General features: G+C 35.3%; 1 protein-coding gene across 6 annotated transcripts in view; it reads right to left on the bottom strand.

Moving 5' to 3' along the window:
- Dock3 (dedicator of cytokinesis 3) overlaps window positions 1-11,130 on the bottom strand; it is a gene marked incomplete at its 5' end in the record, with an annotated part of 457,227 nt that overhangs the window by 359,372 nt on the left and 86,725 nt on the right. For all 6 annotated transcript variants that reach the window (XM_005410370.2, XM_013507624.1, XM_013507620.1 and 3 more), the window contains 1 exon segment: window positions 10,182-10,278. In XM_005410370.2, coding sequence (XP_005410427.2) covers window positions 10,182-10,278 — 97 coding nt within the window.

Raw genomic sequence — 11,130 nt, 5'->3', positions numbered from 1 at the left:
GAGTCTGTGTCTCCAGGCAGTTCTGGGTACAGACAAAATCCAGACACAAACTACAGGGTCGACAGTTTATGAACCACCTGAGTCTGTGTCTCCAGTCAGTTCAGGACACATACAGGAACCAGATGCAGGCTGGATGGGTAGCAATCACAGACTGCCTGTGCCTTTGACCTGCTAGGGGGTCCGGGCGAAAGTAAAGCACGAACTCGAACCACAGGACCAGCAGCTCCTGGAGCACTGGCTCAATGGGTGCAGGGCGGGCATGTGCTGGGAGAGGTTACACACCCCACCCCCAGGCAGAGAGGTCCCTGGGGCTTCTGACTGAGGACTTCTTCTCTGCTGGCTCTCTCAGCGAGTTTCAGCTGGAAACTGTGGTGGTGTGAGCAGAGCATGGACTCGTACAGCAGGGCCAGCAGCTCCCAGAGCCCTCACTCACTCGGTGCAGGGCGCGGGGGTGCTGGGAGAGTCTACACACCCTGCCCCCAGCCAGAGAAGTCCCTGGGGCTTCTGAGTGAGGACCTCCTCTCTGCCGCAGGTGCAGGGAGGGGAGAGACTCAGTCTGTAATGGCAGCGGGATCCTGGGTCACCCACTCTGCCCTCAGGAAGTAGATGGGAAATACCTGGCTCTCTCTGTGAGTTTCAGCTGGGAACCATGGCGGTGTGAGCAAAGCACGGACCCGAACAGTGGGGCCAGCAGCTCCCAGAGCACTCGCTCACTCAGCGCAGGGTGCACGGTCACTGGGAGAGCTGCCCTGTCTTCTTGGGACATTTAATCTGTAATCCTACTGGATATCTTACAGATTTGAGTTTCTCAATTTATTTAGTTATGTGGTGTTATGATCTCTTATGTTTTTTGTGCATACTAGTTTCTTACTTTTCTGTATTTTTTCTTCTACTGGCTCTGATTTAATAGGTGTCTAGGTTCTTTCCATCATCACAGCTCCGTATTTCATTTCTTTACCTCAAACCCCCTAAGTAATACCATTAACAACATATTTCTTCTTTTTCTAAATATATAAACTCTTCCTCCCAAGCTTTTAATTTCCCATATTTAGCTCCCCCACAGTCACTCCTATCTTCTCTAGTGTTAGTACTCAATCTTCTCCATGTTAATCCTTTGGCTCTTCCATATCTAACCTAGCCAGCCTACTTTTCTCCCTATCAGCAGGTTCTGACAATTGTATAGCTTTCCTCAATCACAAAGTAAAATTACTCTCACTTCTGCCCCCACAAATATCCTCTGAAAACTTTGAATACTAAACCTCAACTGAACTAAAACTACTCCAATAGAATCAGACCCCACATCAAACTTTTCATATCACTATCCTCTTCTTAGTGTCTGACCGTTCTCATACACCTCCCATTCTCCTCCCTTCACTTCACCTACCTTAAGGCAGAACAATTACAACTAATAAATGGTCATACTGTACACATAGGATAAACAAAAGGGGAAGTACAACTGTAAGGACTATCATATATATGTGTTACATGATTGAATCCATTGATGCTGTTATAACCAGAAGTAATTCTTTTGGCAAAACATACAGATAGAGTCCAAATCACTAAAGTAGATAATAGAAGTAATTAGTAGCACTAGACATATAAAACTGAGAAGTATTCACAGGGCAGCAACATCCTACTAAAATTCTCTAAGTAAGCCACAAACTCTCCTCACTCTTATACTCCTCAATCCACAGTACCCCGCAAAAAAGAGGAGTAAAACAGCATATATAAACCCAGATACACATAGGAGCATGGAAAAGCAAGGCAACAGAAAACCCCAGAGGTCTCGAAACTTTCCTAAGGTACAGCAAGAGGTCACAAAGTGAGAGGAAAGCAAATACCTGGTAGTGGAACTCTGCAAAAAGTTTACAGAAGGGATAAAGGAACTAGGTGAGTTCAAAGAGGAAATGAACCAAAAGTTCACAGCATTTTCACTCAATACTCCCGCAGTTAATTTCAGGGAAATAAGTAAAAAACTGGACAAGATAACCAAAACTATTCAAAAATTGAATGACAGATTCAACAAGGATACAGAATCCTTGAAAAGCTATCACACATAAATACTTGGAATCAAAAACAGTATAAAATTCATAAACTGCAGAAATGACAAATGTGAAGACAGTGTATTTGAAACTGAGGACAAAATAGTGACTTACAATGAAGTATTCAAAGAAGCCACAAAGAAAATTAGAGAACAAAAGAAGACTATCCAACAGCTACTAGATGACAGTAAGAAAATCAATCTCAGCCTAAAGTGGAGTTAGAGAAAAACCAGAAGTTCACACAGCTGGATTTACTAATATGTTTACAGAATTCATACAGTAAGTATTCAGCTTATGAATAAATCCATTCTGGGAGAATGTTTGTAAGTCAGATTCACTCGTAAATCTAACAAAGTAAATCTTATACATCTTTGACACAAAACAATAAGTCCCCAACTTACAAATATCAAATTGCAAAAACATTCACAATGTAAAGTATAAAGAAACCAAATGCAAGGTCTATTTATATCTGTGAAAGTTTGCAAATAGAACATTCATAAGTCAGGGACTTACTGTAAAGAAAATTTTCCAATTATAAGAAAAGAGTTTAAAATACAGTGGTAGTTCAGTCCACAAACCTAATTGGTTCCATGACTATGGGAAAGATTCTTGCATCTTGTGTGTCACCTGTGCAGAGTTTGGAACCAAAATCAAAATTTTTCCAAACACTGCTGCTGGTAGAACAAGTTGTTCACAAACAAAAGTGTTTCTGAGCCTAGGTACCAATGTACAAGTAAGAGACACTTATGACAACAAATATGACAATAAAAGAACCTCACCAAGGCAAATCTTGGGATGGAAAACAATATTTCATTCCCCAGGACCTTTAAAACAAGCAGAGGTAGCAATTCTAGGATCAGACATGGTGAACTTGAACCTAAAACTGATTAGAAGAGACAAAGAAGGTCACTACATACTAGTTAACCACTTACTAGTCTAATTTTTCCAATACAAGATGACCAAAAATTGCATATTCCTGTTAACTGTTATAATAAAATGGGAAACATAAAAACAACAATTTTATCAAATTTATTCAATACAAGAATCAACTTGTTGAGATGACAATCTCCCGCGTGATGCTCAGGATAGTCAGTACATAAACAAATGCACTGCTGGAGTGACACCATAGGTAAACTGTTAGGTGGTTAAGGGAACAATCCAATAAGAAGAGATAACACTGATAAACATATATACACTGAATACTAGAACACCTATCTTCATAAAACAAAAACTGCTGAACATGAAAGATCAAATAAACTGTAACATAATCATAGTAGCAGATTTTAACACTCAACTTTTGCAAAGACTTACATCACCTAAATATAAACTCAACAAAGAAATATCAGAACAGAACCACATCCTTGAATATAAGGATTTAACAAATATTTAAAGACTATTTCACCCCTATACAACAGCAACATATGGTACTTTTTCTAAAACAGACCACATACTAGTCTATGATGCCTGCTTAAATAAATACAATAGAATTGAAATTACCCCACATATGCTATCAAACCACTGTGCAATGAAAATATAAATCAACTACTGAAGAAATTTCAGAAAAGGCAAAAGCACCTGGAAAATTAACAACATAGTCCTAAACAACCAATGGGTCACAGAAGAAATCAAAGAAGAAATTTAAAAATTTCTAGAAGTTAAAGACAATGATTGTATGACTCAGTGAATCTTCTGAGACACTAAAAAAGCAGTTCCAAGGAAAATTCATCACAATCAATGCTCACATAAGGAACATAGAAGAAGCCCAAATAAATAAGCTTATGAGACATGTTAAGATACTTGAGCAACAATAAATGAGCCCCAAATTGAAATTAAGTAGGGAAATTACAAGGATGAGAGGAGATGTCAATGAACCTGAGATTACAAAAAAACCCACAATCAACTGAAAAGCTATTTCTCTGAAATAATAAATAAAATAGCTAAACCTTTACCAAGAATTACCAGAGGAAATGGGAGGAAAGACTCATATCAATGCAATTACAAATGAAAAAGGTGAACTCACAAGTGACACTGCTGAAATCCAGAAGATAGTAATTACTTTGAAAAATTATATTCCAACACATTAGCAAATTTTCAAGACATGTGCAGACTCCTGGATGCATACAAATTACCAAAGTTAACCCAAGAAGATATAAATATGCTTAACAACCCAGTTAACAAGCAATAAAGTTGACACAGCAATAAAGAATCTACCAAGTAAAAATGCCTCAGACCTGATGGATTTACTGCTAAATTCTATAAAACATCAACAAATGTTATATCATCAATATTCCTCAAAGAAATTAAAAGATGGGGCCAGGGATATAGCTCAGCAGCACAGCACGTGCCATGCAAGCACAAAGTCATGAGTTCAATTCCCACTGCAAAAAGAATAATAATAAAAGGGATGACATGCTCCCACATTCATTTGTGGAAGCTAGTATCACCCTGACCCTAAAACCAAAGACTCAACTAAAAATGAAAACCATAGGCCATCCCTTAATGAAAATAGATGCAAAAATCCTCAACAACATATTACCAACTAGAAAGTAGCACATCAAAAAGATCATATATCACGATCACGTGGGTTTCATCCCAGAGTTGCAAGAATGGTTCAACACATGTAACTCAATAAATGTAACACATCACATATACAAAATCAAGGTCAAAAACCACATGATCATATCAACAGATGCAGAAAAGGCTTTCAACAAAATCCAACACCCTTTCATGATAAAGATACCTGAAGAAGACAGGTACAGAAAGACTATACCTAAGTATGATAAACCAACAGCCAGAATCATACTGAATAGGGAAAAACTAAAAACATTACCCCTAAAATCAGGAACAAGACAGGGATGTCCACTACTGTCTCTTCTATTCAACATAGTATTTGAAACATTAGCCAGAGCAATTAGGCAAGAGAAAGAAATAAAAGCGATATATACAGGAAAGGAAGAAGTCAAATTATCACTATTTGAAGATAACATGATATTCTACATAGAGGACCCAAAGAACACTACAAAAAAAAAAAAAACTCTTACAATTAATAACAAACTTCAGCACATTCCAGAATAAAAGTTGAACACAAAAAAATTTTGGCATTTGTATATACCAAAAATTAACTCAGTGAGAAGGAAATTATAAAAACAATACCATTCACAGTACCTTCAAGAAAAATGAAATATCTAGGAATTAATCTAACCAATAAAGTGAAAGACCTCTACAAAGAATACTACAGTACTCTGAAAATGGTGGCTGAAGGGGATATCAGAAAATGGGAAGATGTCCTCTGCTCCTGGATAAGCAGAACCAATACTGTCAAAATGTCCATACTTCCAAAAAATGTTATACAGATTCAATGCAGTCCCAATCAAAATACCAAGAGGATACTTTATAAAATTAGAGAAAGCAATCCTAAAATTCATATGAAACCAGAAGAGACACAGAACAGCAAAAGTAATTTTGAGCAACAAGAGCAAAGCAGGAGACCTTGCAATACCTGACTTCAAGCTATACTACAAAGCAATAGTGATAAAATGGCATGGTACTGGAACAAAAGCAGATATGTGGATCAAGGGAACAGAATAGAGGACGCAGAAAGGTTCCCAGAGACATCAGCTTGTATCACTCAGTGCTTACTACAAAAACAGATTTAATGCGAGATATACAAACATATAAGCATTTACAAGATGGGCTTACAATGGCCACCACAGACTCAGGTGTGGAAGAGTGCAATATGTCTGCCTGCATGCTGGAGATATGAAGAATCCAGTCAAAAGCCTGAAACTCTCACTATGGTATCCCCATGCAAGTCAGGAAGCTAAAAGGTCTGCACCAGAACACTGAAGAGTCTGAGCTAGAAGCCAGGAGGTGACAGTCAAAGTGAAAGTGACCCACTAGAGTGCCTCCAAAGAAACAGAAGTGAGCCTTGCTTCTTCATTTCCCTTTTACACACAACTGTACTGTTATTATCATTATAAAATTGTTAAATGCTCTATCAATTGTATTGTCTTTAATGAGTTATAAGAATTATATGAACCATCTTACTTTACAACAAAGCTCTCTTCCCTATTAATCATAACTGATAACTTATTTTAAGTGAAAAATAAAGAAAATTAAGGTAATAGTATATCAGAAAATGAGTACATTTATTTCATGCAGTTGTTATGATTTAACAATATTTCAACTTGTTAAGTTGTTTATTAAATACTAGTAATCAGACTTCACTTTATATAGGAAATGCTAACGTTTATATCTAAATGTTAGAAAAATGTGTATCTTCCCTTAATCTAAGATTAAGATTGCTTATGCCTTGCATACAGACAAATGAATAACATTAGTTTCTTTTTTTACTAATTTCTTACTGAAATTTAACATTTGCTTTAAGTATGAATATAGGGAACTAACCACAAAATGTTAGCAGTACCTATGACTTCATCACCCCCTAAAAACACATGTTCATATTACATTGTTGCAGAAATTTTGAAGTTCCAGTAACACTCACCTAGAACCAAACAATGTTACCACTGTTTTAAGAATAGCGTTAGTATCTTAGAACTTTATTTTTTTAGAGTAATTTTAGATTCATAGTAAAACTGAGAAGAAACTGTGGAGATTTAGAGTACATCCCCCCACCCTCATACACAGATGGCCTCCCTCATCAACAGCCCCTACCAGAGTAGTACATTTATCACAATGATGAACACACACCAACACACTTTAAGTCAACAGTTTACGTCAGAGTTTGCTTTTGGTATTGTACATTCTGTGCTCTGTACAAATGTACAATGTCATGTGTTCAGTATTACAGTAGTATACAGCATATTTTCACTACCCTAAAACTTCTCTGTGCTTCCCCTATTTCTCCAACTTCAACCCCTAGTAACCGCTGATCTTTTAACAATTTCCATACTTTTGACTTCAACAGTGATTTCTTATGGGGTTGCTAAATACATGTCTCTATTTTATCTTGTTTTTAAAAATTGTCTTCCTTTATGATCTAAACAAAGTTTAATATTATGTTTTCTGTACCCTAACATATATAAAATACTTCAACATGTAATCAATTTTTAAATGTACTGAGATATTTTCAATTCATTTCTTCATACCATTTTTTAATTCCAGCACATAATTTTATATTTATAGCACAACTTGCTTCAGACACAAAATCTTCATCACAAATATGATCTGTATGCTGTTTCATAACATTTACAGTTTGCTATGGTTTTAATATGGATGTTGTCCTTCCAAGTCTGTATTAAAGACTTGATCCCAAGAGTGGTGACACTGGGAAGTGCTGTGGAGCATTTGAGAGGGAGAACTAGTGAAGGGAACTTGAATCATTAGAAACATACCCTTGAAAGTAACTATGGGACCACAGGCTCTTCATTTTTCTGTCTCCTGGCTTGAGATGTGAACATGTGCTCTAACAACTGATCCTGTCATGATATACTGACCTAGCCAGAGGTCCAAAGCAACAGGCCTGTATGATTTTAGGCTTGAACCTCAAGAAACATAAACCAAAATAACCCTTTTCTCTGTATAAAGTTAGCTTCTGCAAGTATCTGGTTGTATTACCATGAAGCAAATACACAGTTTTAAAAAGCAGATACTCAACTTGTTTGAAACATACAGAAAAGTTTCCCAAAAGCAAACAAAAATGCTCCACCTTTAATTTTCACATTCACAGTAACAAAACTGTTTCATCTCATTTAGAATAGTTTGATTTTAATCAGGTATTTGATTCTGTGGTTATCAGTTCTAAAACTATGTCCAATTCAGAAACTTGTTAGCTCAATATCATTACCAACAAATCCTAACCCTAACCATGATTTAATATCAACATAGAGTTTATGTAGCACTTTTCAGAATCAATATAAAAAACGTCGATAATAATTAAATTCTCCTGCACATTGATTCATAATAAAATTTGTAGAATGATTAGCATTGAGTTATATTAGAAAAAGTTTGTTTTAACAATGTTTTGAGTCTAAGTCACAAATTTCTCTTTCTATGGACTTTAGTTTGTTCATATGGAGTGTGATATTGGCAAGAAAATAAAATCATATTGACATTTTTGTTTTAAATCACTGAATACATGGCAAATATCACATGTGTGATAGTTTAATACAAGAACTTGAAAACAATATAAAAAGAATTCCATGTACCTTTTACCCAGCTTCACACATTAATTAGATCTTACATTACCATAGTATATTATCATAACCAGGAAATGACTTACAACATTATTAACTTAGCTACAGAGAAATCACATGTGTAGTTCAAATAAACATGACCACAGTCAGGTTACAGAACCATATCATCACCACAAAGGAACTACCTCATTATTAAGCCCCAACAGTTACACTTTGACCCCCAACCTTAGTATCTTGGTTAACCCAGACTCATACTAATTACTATAAATATTGTCACTTTGAGACTGTTATATAAACAGAATCACAGACTATGTAACCATCTGGAGTTGAATTTTTATGCATGATGCATTTGAGATCAATCCAAATTTCTGCAAGTATCAATCACCCAGTTCTCTCTGTTCCTGAGTAATATTCTACTGTGTAAAAATCAGTTATATTATGCATTCAGTCAATGAAGACAGCTGGATTATTTCCAGTTTTGTTCAAATGAACCTTCTTCAATGAACATTCATTTACATGGTTTTATACCAACACAAGCTTTCATTTTCTAAGATAAATATACAACAATAGGACTACTGGGTCACATGTTAAGTATATATTTGATTTTACAAGAAAATACTAATTTATTTCCAAGTGCTATACTATTTTACATTCTCATGAGCAACATCTGAGAGGTCCAGATCCACATCCTTGCCTTCATTAGGTATAAGTAGTAATTTCTACTTCAGTTATTCTAACAGATTAAATAGTAGTATCTCATTGTAGAATTACTTTGCATTAGGCTAAATGCCTAATGACATGGAAAATGTGATCTGCTTACTGGTTATTCACACATCCTCCTGGGCATTTTCTACTTGAAATTGTTTCAAGAATGGCCAATTTGGAGAGTTATCTATATATTCTATTGCAGGCCACAAGGGATAGGTAATTTGCAAAGATTTTCTTGCAGTCTACGGTTTATCTTTTCATTTATGTAACAAAGTTCTTCACACAGCAAAAGTTTTCAGTTTTTATTAGGTTTAATTTATCAAGTTCTTCTTTTGTGGACTGTGCTTTGAGTGTCCTAGTCCAATGATGGCAAATCTTTTATTAGAGACCGAACGCCAAATGGAACCCAAAGCCTTATTTATTGCAATGTGCCAGTGTTGTCATTAAATCTGAATAATTAAGTTTTAGCTTAGAAAAAACAACTCATACAGTAAATCCTTTGTCTTAAAAGAAAAATATGATAACATACATGCCATAGGTGCACCACCACTGCTCTAACCAGTCTACTGTCTTTTCCCCAACTTTTGGAGTTTTCTGATTGGTGAATTGTTTTGTCCAGAACTTTTTGTTGTGATTAGCAAAAGTAAAATGTAATTTGTTACTCCATCTGGTCCGGAATCTAAACTAAAATGGAATGTATTTAGTCTATCTTATCCAGAACCCAAATTCTGTTACTTATTTTCAGAGTAAATATTACCATTATTTACACATCCTATCATCCTCAACTCCTCAAGTTTCTAGTAGATTTTATTAATTTTTTTCTTTACTGGGTTTCTATTACATTTTTAAATAACTGCTACTCCAGCAAAGTGGTTTATATGACACATTCTTTAAGCTTAATAGCTGTAAGAAAATGTTACTATAATTTCTTGACTTTAAGCTAACATCAAAATCTTAATACATGTTAAACAATTTTTAAGTTTTTAATTCATTCAGTAAATCCCTGCTTTATTAACACATACAGGGATAGCAATCCTAAACACAGCTAAGGTCCCTGGAGTTGTGGAATTTACATTCTAGTAACAAAGTAAGGCATATGAATAATTTTAGAAAAATCCAATCTACTGGGCTTCAGCTAATTTTAGTAGCAAACATTTAGGAAATTGAAAATATTTATAGAAATGTCAAACTACAGAATTGGTACAGGTGAGGTAATTTTTTAAAAAACTGTACAGCAGAACTTCAGTGCTCTAGAAAAGTGTGACTAACTACTTACCACGTATAGCTGTTTCCACAGACTGGCCCATTCTTGTACTGTTGCTGTAACCTCAGTCACAATAGAATCTTCAAGTGGTACCACAGTTTCATACTGCCTAGAACCAGAGCCACAACAAATAGAAACATTTTCTTTGATAAAATGTTAATATCCTTTGCTATATTTTAATGTCTTAATTCAAATCTTAAATTCATATGAATATATAGGAAAGTACATCTAATTGGTCAGATATTTTTGCAGTAATATATTGCTGTAGCACAACTGAACTTAACTAATAACATAAATAAATTGATTTTTACTATATTACTCCTAATAATACTTTTTAAAATAATGCCTTTAAAATCCATTTTTAAGCACAGTCATTAAACATTCATCTTTTCTTGCTTAATTTTTAAAGACTGTACTTTTTAATGTTTCTGTACTATAAATCATCTTATACTTTTGCTTGGTAAGACCTAGAAAGGAGGAAGCCAATGGGTTTTGAAAAGTTTTATCTGTATTCCCATATGTCAGTATTGCATTTTCTTAGACATGCATGTTAGTAAAGCAATTGTACATCTGGTAGAGGAATTCTGACTCTAGGAACAGAAACTTTCTTGGATTCCCTCAGCGAACATCATAAGAAGTACCCAGTTTGATGTCAATTCCTACGTTAGTCACTAAGGATTTATCAGTGAACAAAAATGCATAGGAAGCTCTCTTCAGAGAGGTCTTGCTCTAGACAGGGATTTACACAGACAAGTACTTGTAACAAGCCATGGACATCCCTTGATAAATCTAAGAAGGAAAGGAAAGATGCAATGAGAGATTTAAGCCTGGGACACAATTTAGGATGACAGCATCAACAAGCTGTTTTCTGAGAGTAGAATGACTAAAACAATCAACAGTCATGACATGAAAAGTGTATGGGGAAAACCAGGTATGATGTCACTATGAAAGGGAAAATATA

The sequence above is a fragment of the Chinchilla lanigera genome, unplaced genomic scaffold (assembly GCF_000276665.1).
Source record: "Chinchilla lanigera isolate Chin_1 unplaced genomic scaffold, ChiLan1.0 scaffold00131, whole genome shotgun sequence".
In the NCBI taxonomy this organism is placed as follows: Eukaryota; Metazoa; Chordata; class Mammalia; order Rodentia; family Chinchillidae; genus Chinchilla; species Chinchilla lanigera.
Note: the sequence above shows the minus strand (reverse complement) of the source record. Positions and strands in the feature narration are given on the sequence as shown.